Below are 11,734 nucleotides of genomic sequence, written 5' to 3' on the forward strand. Positions count from 1 at the left end.
ATGCGGCGGCGGGCAAACCCTAATGGGCTCTGGATACCATGTGAAAGTTTTGGGAAAGAAAACTGAACAGTAAAAAAATGTATTACTTTTCTTAAGTTACTATTACACAAAAAATGTCCTATATATGGGACAATGGACCAACATCAAAAAGGCCCAAAACTAAAAGCCCAATAACACAATACAATATATATTTCAACAATAATGATAGAAATGCTAGTCTTTGCATGCATCAAGTCTTCATGCACACCAGAAGCTAAACAAAGGTATTATTAGTAGGATATTGAGCGTACTACTAGAAGCTCTTAGAAGATTCTAGAGATCTCTATATAATTATGACTATAGGGTTAGAGTTTTCTATATATTGAGGTTGATGTACTGTTTCAAATAAAACAATTGAATAAAAATCTCCCCTCTTTCAAATTAATCCTTTCAAGTAAAGAGATTTACCTCACCTTAGGAAATGTCTGCTGAGACAACAAAATGGGGAATGCTATATTTTCTTCCATCAGTAACTGCATTAGGTGCACTTGATCAGAAGAAGAGTGAATTGCTCCCAAACCAATAATCTTAATATGAGGAAACCTACCACCAAAATATATTTAATTAATACAAAATGTACATTAATACAAAGTGAGGAAAGAAAATATAACTTTTGTATACCTCTTTTGAATTGTCTTTAATTTTTTAAGCGTAATGTCACAATTGAAATTACTTGCAGCTAGAACTAAAAATATTCCATCGGCTCCAAAAAGTTGGTCAATTTTTTCAGATCTATTTAACCAATAATGATGGGTGCCTGCATTTTAAAGAAAGGATAAATTATGTAATAAGCAAAATGTGGAGAGGATGGACTATTTAACTCATTGAATCTAAAACTATTGACAAATGAACTAGTAAGATAGAAAAAAATAAAGAGATGGTGCATACAATTCAAAACTAAAATGTATAATTGAGCAAAACATAAGCTTCAGAATATAGAAAATAAAACTAACACTCAAAATAAATAAAAAAATAAAAAAGATCAAATTCATCCAGTGAAAGGCTCATACAAAATTTTAAAGAATATGAAAGGGCATGGACTACCATAACAAAAAGTAATACCTTCAAATTCATCCAGTGAAGCCTTAATGAAAGATAAAAGATCAATTTCAGTGGCAGGTTCATGCAATTTAACAGCCATTGTTGAGATCCTGAATAAGACTGGCAATCAGAAGTCAACAACCCAAGAAAGCTACAAAATCCTAAATTATGATGTTTCAAAATTAAACATTCTAAATGTAGTGTATTATTCATTAATTGAGTTACAATACAGAAGCATATTCAATCAGATAGATTGAACTGCAAGCTAGTTAGTTACAATCTAACAGTACTACAACAGACTCCAACCATCTGTCCTTACAAAATGATGCCTGGCTAACTATTACATGGTGCTGACTCAAAACTGATTCAGCTTAGCATACTAATTAAAACAGTAGAATTGATACAGAGAATATGTTAGGAATAAAAGAGAGTAAGTTAGACACGTGTGAGACACGTGTAAAGAGAGTAGTATGTTTGTTAGAAGAGAGAGAGGGTATAAATAATAAACAGAATAGGGGGAGAGGGGTATCAAATAGTTGTTGCCTTTGGGTATAGACTGGATCGTTCCAGTGGAGGAAGATTAGGCTTCCTTGGGTGATTCTTGTATTCTGATTCACTAGTACACCATTAATACATACATACTTTTCCATTCTTTATTCGAGAGTTGTGGTGAGAAGAGGGTCTCGATTAGGTTATTCGTATAAAGTAACCTAACAGAATAGCCCAAAACTAAGTATACTATCTTATTCATAATGATGACTGACACTACAATTTATGTTATCTTCCTATGCTGTCAATCAAAAAAGCAATCACCTGTGTTCATGAAACTCTCTCACTTGATTCCAATTAGCAGCTGGGTTCCGAGCAGAAGGCACCAGCATCACAGACAAAGCCACTAAGTTTAAGGCTTTGCTAGATTGAGGACAACAGACACCTAGAGAGGGGGGAGTGAAATAAATAATAAATAATCAAGTTAAAATTCGTTAATGAAAATAATATGCTGAAGCATTCTAAAAAGACCATGTAGCAATAATCAAACTTTGGTATCATAAACATATCAGCAAACAATGCCAAAAGGTATAATAATCAAAATTTACATGGCACAACTTCATAATTCTATCAACTTTTAAGAAAACAAAACATCTGGTGATGTAGGAGAGCATGCTCACACGAAAAACGCAAAGGAAACATCAACTAATGATTAATAAGTATACAGCCAGATTAACATCTGTAATTTTGGACTAATGAACTGAATCTCACCTTTGCATTTTCCATGAGAGTAATGTTCTACTTTTCAATTCCCCATATGAATAACATAGACACTCGCTCACCAAAAATATGGGCAAACTCACTTCCAATGATTGAAGATAAATTATGTTCAGCTTAAATTCACTTTTGGTCCGTGTGGTGTTGCAAATGTGATATTTTGGTCAGTAAAAAAGTTTAATAGTGCATTTTGATTTTCTAATTTTCTAAAATTAAGCAATTTTGGTCGTGTTAATATATCATCTCATTGCTAACAAAAAATGTTAACGTGTCCGTTAATGACAACAGTGTCAATTATTTATAACATGTTCCACACTTGACATTCTAGCCTGTCCATTACCATTTCCCGCCAATAATTAAATGATACAGTGTACCAAAATAAAAAAAAAAACTGTTATAATAACGAAAATTGCAAATTGCCGTAACTATAACTACAAGGACTAAAAGTGGAATTAATTTATCTTGTTTTTCAAATACTGAACATGATCGAGTCAATGAAGACAACATAAAAAAGAGAAAAAAAACATAACAAACATTCGATCAACTTAGCAATAAGTAAATAAACAAAATATCACGAATACAATAACAGTTTTTCGTCTTTAATAATTTGTCTTTGTCTTTGAGAGCAACAATAAGAGAGTGCAGTGCAGACGAAAAGGCAGTGTAGAAAACACACGCACCTGCTTGAGTAACGGGTGAGAGAAATTTCGAGAGTTCCTTCGTAAGACGATGCCTCAGGGCCATTTCTCTCTTCCCAGAAACCTGGTTTCAGTTAAGAGTGCAACGACACAAGTGCGGTGTGGGTTTAATAGTTGAACTAGGCAATAGGGTATAGATTGAAGAACGGTTTTAAACGCCTTTGGTTCAAAGCCGACCCATTGGGCTCTAGTGGAATAAATCTGGATTCCTAATTCCTACTTCAAAATTAAAATAATTATCTGAGGAGATTTTTCTTTTCACATTTATTAAATTTATCTCTCAAATAAATTTTTTTCAAATTAAAATAATTATTTTATTAATTTTACAATTTCTTTAAATTTAAACGTTTTTTTTAATACGATACTTTCTTTGACTTAATTATTCTTTTAATTGTAAAAACTTAACCATTTTTTTAATTGTAAAACTACTTATAAAATAAATAAAAATTATTTACAAATATATTATAATATTTAGCTTTATAATTGTAATAATAATAATTTTATTTGTGTTATAACATATTTTAATTTTTATTTAAAATTATAATTATATAATAAAAATAGGTTTGATCTTTATAATTTATTTTAGTTAAAAAATATATATTAGAGTATAAACAAAACATTCAAGAAAAATATGTATGTCATTCATCCTTTACATTTCTCCTCAAAACTTGCAAGACTCAATATTTTTTCATAAAAGATTTAATCAAGACAAGTCAACTCAATCAGCAAATCATAAAAGTAACTTACTCATAGTAACATGACTCATTTTTCTAGAGTTTATTACGGTCCCAGTTATTGGATTCAATTTTAAAATCCATTGCAAATATTTATTGAAAACAATTGCTTTTATTTTTGTTTATTTTCTTTTTCAAAAAAGAAATGCAAATCAAACAAAAATAAACTAATAGAAAACAAAATCAAACACCCCTACACTTAATCCATGTATTGTCCTCAATGTATGTCATATATATATATATAATGCAAAGAAAAAGTATGAAAATACTTATCTTTCTTAAGGTGGAAAGAATGTTAGACTAGTCAAATTCACCTCATCCATCGTCTTGTTTAGCATGTCTTGATTTTCATTAAATATTTGAAGATGATGTCAATTCACTTTGAAAATTCTATTTGAAAATTCTTCCTTAATCTTTGTTGCTCCATAAGGGAATACTTATGTGATGATGAACGGGCCTTTCCATTTGGAACGTAATTTATCACTCATTGGACCTATCCTAGACTTGTACAATACTACCTTTTGCCCTATGTTGAAATCCTTTTTGGCCACAAGCTTTTGGTCATGGATTTTCTTGGTTTTCTCTTTGTAGAACTTGGACTTTTCATAAGTTGTGAGCATAACATTCTCTAGTTCTTGCAGTTGAAGTTTTCCCTCCTTCCCTGCTTCTTCCAAGTCCAAGTGACAAGCTTTTACAGCCCAATAAGTCTGACGTTGAATCTCCACAAGTAGATGACAAGTCTTTCCAGAAACAACCTTGAAAAGTGACATACCAATAGGTGCTTTGTAAGTTGTCCTATGTGCTAGAGTGCATCATCCAATCATGTAGCCCAAACCTTCCTATTTAGTTTTACCAGCTTTTATATTATCTTCTTGATCTCTCTATTAGAGACCTCAGCTTGTCCATTAGATTGGTGATGATATGGTGTAGCAACTCAATGTGCATGATTCTTCAACATATTCTCTACCAGTTTAATGCAAAAGTGGGTCCCCTGATCACTAATGATGGCTCGTGGTATTCCAAAGCTGTAGAAAATGTTAGACCTAATAAAACTCATAACATCCTAAGCATCATTAGTCCTTGTTGTAAGACCCTAGTTGTAGACGCTCTTGAACGTTTGATTAGGAAACTTGTCAATAAATAAAATAATGGTATTTTATTTATTACCATGTTCATATTAGCTAGAGCTAGTTATGGTGAGGTAAAGGTCTCGTGTACATGTCTTTGTCATACGACCAAATTTTTTGTTTGACTTGAAATGTGAAATAATAAAATCTGCAAAAAAGAATAAGTTAAATAGAAACAAAAAAGATATGATATCAGCAAAATAAGCTTAGCTTAGTGGTATGTGTATGTTGTATGTGGAGTGAAATAATATAGTGTTTCGAGAAAGGCGACTCTTAAAAAAAATAGTGTTTATTGGCAATAACTTTTTATAAACAGTTGTGTTAACAAGCAACTGCAAAGTTTATAAGTAAAACATTTTGCAAGGTTGGAGAAATAAACTGATAAAGGTTTGAAACTGTTATTTGTTATGTGATTTTGATACTAAAAGCATCATTTTTCACTTGGAAACTTGCTTGAACTCATACTTTTTCAATAAATTGTGTGAATAAGAGAGTTGAGGTTGATTTCAATGATTTTATGACTAATTCCTCTTGTTTTGACAGAGATTGAAGTAATACATGAGGCAGAGATGAAGAGCCAAGAAGATAGAGCTCAAAAGGGCATGAAAAAGCACTAGATTAAGGGACAACACGAAGCCTGGGCACCCTGAATGGAAGCTCAAGTGAGGGAAATCAACGTCCACCGCCCGAGCGCCCTCCCTGGCCACCTGGGCGGCGGGGTCTCGAAGCCTAGGCGCCCTATCTAGAGGCCTGATCCTTACATGAGGTGTTCCCATCCACCCAGACTGTCCTCCCAGGCCGTCCACCCAGGTCATCCTTACAAGTCGTCCACCCAAGTCGTCCTCCCACACCGTCCTCCTAAGCCATACTCCTAGGCCATCCACCCAGTCCGTCCTCCCCGGTCGTCCTTCCAGGCCGTCCTCCCAAGTTGTCCACTCAAGCTTAGGTCGTACTCAATACGATCTAACAATATAGTCAGAGCAGGTAATGACTCATTAAGCCCCTAATGCAGATTAAGGTGTTATTAGTCGTTATTAGGCCCATGAAAGGTAAAAACTCATCATAACTAGTACAAATAAAGGTCATATGCAGGACTTTAGGATTATTATATGCATAAGTTTTGTACTCGTCTAACACATTAACACGTTTGGCTATTGTACCATACAGTCTTGTGTGTACTGTATGATTTGTCCGAGGGGCCAAGCTGCATTTAGGCCCAACGCCTAAGCCGTCCACCCAGGTCGTCCTTCAAGGCTATCCACCCAAGCCGTCCACCCAGGCCGTTCACCCAGGCTGTCCTCTTAGGTCGTCCACCCAGGTCGTCCTCCTAGGTCATCCATTCAGGCTTAGGTCATGCTCAACACGCCCTAACAATATAATTAGAGCAGGTAATGACTCATTAAGCCCCTAATGCAGATTAAGGTGTTATTCGGTCGTCGTTAAGCCCGTGAAAGGTAAAAGTCTATCACAACTAGCATAAATAAAGGTCCTATGTATGACTTTAGGATTATTATGCACAATATATGAATCAGTTATTGTGTTAACCATTCGATTACATTACTAACTTGAGCATCACAATGTCTTTGACAAGTACTCACCCACACGGTTTGGACAAGAAGGAGAGAGAGAGGGCGAACAACGTAACTTGAATGGCAGAGGACCACTAGGGAGCCCATCCGATCTTCAAGACAACTTGAAGTTCTTTGAGTAAGGGACTTCAACCCCGTACCTGAAACAAATATTAAAAATAAAGCATATGTAAACGTAAGTCTTCATCACACATTTTGATATTCACACCACATTGATCAAGTATCTAACCTTGTTATATCTATTAAAAGTTCTCTCTTATTCATCTAACATAACTTCACTTCTAAATTTACTTATCTGGTTAGAAGTGTTTGTTTTATTATAATCAAAACTTTATTAGTTATTGTTACAATAATAGTCATATATTTTTTCAAAAAAAAGCCTCTAACTATACCATTGACTTCACTTTTATGTATGAATTTGTGTTTAAAGACCTTAATATATTTTTTTCCTTATCTACTTCTCAATGTCATATGTTATCTATGATACAAGCCCAGTCACTTACAACCCAATAGTTAGAAATTTTAAAAAACGTTTGAAATCCTCTTTGAATATCTATATGTAATGCTGAGTGTTAATAAAAAATAAGGGTTGTATGACACACATTAACATTCATTTAACACACTTAACAAGTATAAAATGGTTTTAATAAAGTAAACTTGTAATTTTTTTAAAAAAAAGAAAGTAAAAAATAAGAAAGGGTGGAAAATAAAATTATAAATGTCCAAATATATTTTTTTCTTATAAATTCATATATTTTTATGGTCGGAAGCTGAGTGAATTTCTCTAAGTGGTTCTATCACCGCCACTACCCCCAGAGACCATAGTGATTTCAATCTTCACGACAAATCAGACCTTACCTTCCTCACTCGATCAACATGGTGGAGCCATTTAATTCATGGAAAATGTTATTTTGACAACGATTTGCCAACGACAGGTGGCGTCGTTGGATTGGTTTGAATTAAGTAATTTTTTTAAATCAAAACAAGTGAGAGGAAGGGCTTTTGTGGAATAGGGTTTGTGGAATACAAACGGTTCGCGCCCTAAGAAAGTTTCTCTGTCCAGGAAAAAATCTCTCTCTGTCAAACAAACGCAAACTCTCACTCTCGCACTCTCACTCTCGCTCTCTCACTCCAGTGTTCCGACCTCTGCCCACGCCATCGTTATCGTCTATCTTCATCTCTGTCCGCCAATATTTGTACGTTCATCGACGCTTCATCGAAGGCGTGATTGATTTCATCTCCGTCCGTGAAGTGTTGGTTGGAAGTGTCGAAAAGGTCGAACATTGTCATCTTTTCGCCAAAGGTAAGGTTTTTTTGCTGTCGGCGTTTTTACTTGGTGGGTTTCGTTCGGTTTTAATGTATTTTGTGATTTTTATTCCAACATGCAAACATGCCGTTGTGTGTAATGTATTATGTATGTATGTGAACGATTGTGAACTCTCTAACCCTAGGTCGAACATTGGTTTTTTTTTTTGTTTTAGGTAGCTCTGTGACAGACAGACGATGACAATTTTGTTTGGATGAAAACATTTTCTTTAATAAATGACATCACTTAGTCGAAACTTGTTCCAAAAGAACTTTATTATGTATTGTTCTTAAAAGCTAGGGATGAAAATGAAGAAAAGAAGTTATCTTTTCGCATGTTGTCAGTAGTACAATGGTTGGGTGAATGTTATCATGTTACAAAAACTTTTTGGAATGATTTTGTTAAAATTATTTGAAGTACGAAAATTGTGGGTCAAGTGGATTCATCATTTCATTTCTGAGCAGTGTTTGTTTTGAAATAACTGCAAAGTGGAAAAGATTCAGTTTGGTTCTTTGTATAATAGCGCATTATTAAATATGTTTTGTCTATGTTTACTACTAATTTAAACTGTTGGATAATTTGTATTTGTAGGTGTTTGAATATTTGACATATGGAATCTTCTAAAAGCAATGTAAGTAGAGTTCTGTAATGTGTCTTTTTGTTTTCATTTTTTGGAGAACTGAATTGGATTTTGTTAATTATAACTGTTTTACAGTGGCAATGTCGAGGTTGAGTGAAATCTTCCTATGTTGTGGAGATGAATTCTTTGTTACAATCCAGGCACGAGATGCGCATACAGCAAACCCCTTTTAAATGGTTTTTAGAGATTGTAGATCCAATAGAGCTTAACATGAAAATGATGAAACAGTTGGTTTGTAGATGGGTTCCGCCCCATCAATCATTTAGAGTTAGGCAAGAGATGGTTCCTTTTAATGTTTTGAATGTTGTGATGTCTTTAGGTTTAGGAGTAGGCGGGTTGGAGGTTCCATTTGATGAAACAGTTGTAGGTAAAGTTGGAGAGTTGTTTAATTCCAACACAATCACATTGAAAGAAATGAAAACCATTTTTAATAACATTGTTGGTAATGAAGATGTTGATGTAGATGTGGTATGTCGTTTGTATATATTAGTGTGTTTTGTGGCCTTTTTATTTCCTAGAAAGGCAAGACGTGTTTGTAACATGCCTTTTCTAGTTTTAGATGATTTGGATGCTTTATGTAATTATGATTGGAGTTCGGCCATACACACATATCTTCTAAAAAGTTTAAATAGATGTAATAAGAAAATTCTTACTGGAGAGATTGAAGATTCTCTAAGCATTAGTGGGGCTGCTGCTGTGTTGCAGGTATGGTTGTTTGTTTATTTTTATTTTTTTTTGTTACTATTGTGATTATTAAGTTAATTAATTGATTGTCAAAAGTATGGTGATGACTTTATTTTTTGGCTTTCATTGTAGCTTTGGTTGTATGAACGACTGTCCTTGCATGGTAATACTTCTCTTAAGGTGTTTCCACGGATTCTGCGATTTCGTTCATTGGATTACGGCATGGCAGAAATCGAAGTTTTGTTCCAGAAAGGAAAGGTAAGTCAATTTGTGAAGACATAATACTTAATTGTGAATTGCGAATTGTATTGTTGTTAGTTGAATGTTGAATTTCGTTTTTGTTAGGTACAATTTGATTGGTACCTTTCATCCAGTGATCTTAAAAATCCTTTAATCCGTGCTGCATTGAATATAGGTGCTGTGGGAACCAGTGACCAAGCACCTCAACAAGAAGATGATAGTTATGAATGTGCACTTGCTTCAAGAGTGGAGAAAATAAAAAGAAACAACCAAAGAATGAGAAACCTAAAGGAAGAAATAGCTGCTTTAAGGGAGCAACTTAGTCATCAAAGAAAGATGAGGAAATGTGAACCAAATCCTTCTGTTCATGTTGTTGGTGAGGGGAATAAAGAGGCAGCAGCACATGGAGAAGGTGCAGAACAATGTGCACATGAAGAACCTTTACCTCAAGGAAGTGGACATGCAACACCTTTTGCTGCAGATGAAGAAGTTGGTGATGAAGAATTCGTTCAGCAGCAAAGAAGTTTCATCGACATTGGTGATGAGGAGGAGATTGAAGTACCTGTTGGTGTTGAACCCATGGTTGTAGAGCCGTTGTATACCTTTATAGGTGATCCTAGAGAAACGGTTGATGTATTTATGTTGTACTTCCTTGCGACACGCAAAGACATTGTACACAGGTAACATGCGATGACCTTATTTGTATTTGTTCACTATTATATATAGTATCTAATATGATTTTATAAATTTTTCAGCTATGTTTGTGAAATAATGGGTCAATTGCTGACCACCAAGGATTGTAACTCTTTAGGGCATAGAGAATGTGTTGACAACATGGTAATTATGGAGTTCACCTTTATCAATGTTTATTTATTGTAGAAGTTGAATAAGTTCATGTTACAGTGATGTTTTTTTCGTAGGTTATAATTTTTGCAGCAACCCTGTTTATGTATTCTGAGAAACGGTCGAGTGGATCCATAAAGCGGTTTATATTCAGTCCAATGTTTGCGGTAAAAGCTTTAATTGCAGTTTGTTTATTTTGTGTTTATGTTGGCTATTGTTTCATGCACACGGTTGTTTATTGATTAAGTATTGTTGATGTTGTTTAAGACCCATTTCCTGGAAGGCAATAAAAAAAGAAACACCAAAAGACATGTGTGGCAGCTTAGTGATTACCAGGCTTATTTCCTTAATGAGCTAGTGAGAGTGAAAGATTTATTGAATGGTGAATGGGTAAGAGTACTGAACTTGTTAATTAGGTACTAGTTAGTTTAATACGAAGCTCTTATTTCGACTTATTAAAAATGAAATGTGTAGGTGTTCATCCCAGTTGTTCATAGTGGTCACTGGTGGTGCTATGCACTGAAGGTTTGCACCAGGCAGTTTTTTGTGATTGACTCATTAGAGAAGGGAATCAGAGGACGTTCTGCGATAGACAAAAGCATTGTATGTTTAGAGTTGTTGTTGCGGGGTCAGCAATTTGATCATAATTTATTTGACCTTGTTTGGGTTATTTGTTTACGAACAGGCAAATAACATTGAACACTTTTGGGGTTTGCTGACAAATACATTGGAAGATTCTAAGATTGCTTTGAATGTTCAACAAGCGAAAATTCCTGTCCAACCTAACACGTAAGACTTTATACTTAATTCAATGATGAAGTGGTTCTGTTTGGATCAACACATGTAATGGATGTATTTTGATTTTGTGTACAGATTTGATTGTGGTGTGATCATGATGAAAGTCTTCGAAATTTGGGATGGGGAGGACAAATATGATGGGAAAAGCATGCCTAATTATACTACAGTTCAGTAAATTTATGAATTTGTAAATATAATAATGTTTATTTATGAATTCTTTCTAAAGTGATATGCATGTAACTTTCAGGAAGAATTGACTGAGTTTCGGAAGAAGTATTTAATTGACTGGATCTTAGACGAGGAGAATGTTTGGAGATATTCAATTCTGAAGCTTTTTGGATTACTATAGGAAAATAGAAGAAATTTGTTGCTTTAGATTGTTCTTGTATAGCACTTGAATATACAAAGAGATGACAGTATCTATTGTAATAGATGTAGGGGAAACTTATAACAGATCTGTGCTAAGTTATAAGAAATAACAGCACCTATTGTTTGTAACAGTGTAACGAATAATTTAATTGTATAAATATTGACACAATTGTATGGAGACAGATCAAAGCAAATCAATAAAGTTATAAAGTATTGTTCATGAATAATTTCTGGTTATTATTTTGTGTTTGTGTAAGGGATTATGGTTAGCCTGTATTAGCATAGCAGTGCATGTGTAAGAGTGTTCCATCAAAGTGCAAGTGATTTTTTGGGGGACTCTGTCTGTGATTTGGCACTGTA

The 11,734-nt window shown here is 34.2% G+C and overlaps 2 protein-coding genes across 3 annotated transcripts in view; one reads left to right on the top strand and one right to left on the bottom strand.

The window, feature by feature from the left end:
- The window catches only part of LOC106774247, a 41,088-nt gene extending 37,904 nt beyond the window's left edge, over positions 1-3,184 (bottom strand). Inside the window, exons 1-5 of one of the 2 annotated variants that reach the window (XM_014661178.2) lie at positions 3,027-3,184; positions 1,894-2,014; positions 1,102-1,190; positions 661-796; positions 453-582 (exon numbers count right to left, since the gene is read on the bottom strand). In XM_014661178.2, the coding sequence (XP_014516664.1) occupies positions 453-582; positions 661-796; positions 1,102-1,190; positions 1,894-2,014; positions 3,027-3,090 (540 nt within the window). In that variant the 5' untranslated portion in view covers positions 3,091-3,184. Of the gene's footprint in view, positions 1-452; positions 583-660; positions 797-1,101; positions 1,191-1,893; positions 2,015-3,026 lie in introns of those variants that run through there. The other variant, XM_022786441.1, reaches the window with a different exon arrangement.
- A 5,796-nt stretch (positions 3,185-8,980) lies between these two features.
- Positions 8,981-11,354, top strand: LOC106773382. The gene is made up of 10 exons (XM_014660080.1): positions 8,981-9,145; positions 9,257-9,382; positions 9,470-10,044; positions 10,120-10,201; positions 10,285-10,374; positions 10,475-10,597; positions 10,682-10,810; positions 10,893-10,996; positions 11,081-11,171; positions 11,253-11,354. The coding sequence occupies exons 1-10, from the start codon at positions 8,981-8,983 to the stop codon at positions 11,352-11,354; spliced, it is 1,587 nt and encodes a 528-aa protein (XP_014515566.1).
- Positions 11,355-11,734: the final 380 nt, after the last annotated feature.

Source organism: Vigna radiata, chromosome 9, assembly GCF_000741045.1.
Source record: "Vigna radiata var. radiata cultivar VC1973A chromosome 9, Vradiata_ver6, whole genome shotgun sequence".
NCBI classification, from domain to species: Eukaryota; Viridiplantae; Streptophyta; class Magnoliopsida; order Fabales; family Fabaceae; genus Vigna; species Vigna radiata.

Bases quoted from the DNA above. Each gene is read 5' to 3' on its own strand.
- LOC106773382 (XM_014660080.1), top strand. From the start codon at position 8,981: ATGCCTTTTCTAGTTTTAGATGATTTGGATGCTTTATGTAATTATGAT. The intron at 9,383-9,469 runs GTAAGTCAATTT...CGTTTTTGTTAG, and splicing joins TTTTGTTCCAGAAAGGAAAG to GTACAATTTGATTGGTACCT. The intron at 10,811-10,892 runs GTATGTTTAGAG...GTTTACGAACAG, and splicing joins CTGCGATAGACAAAAGCATT to GCAAATAACATTGAACACTT.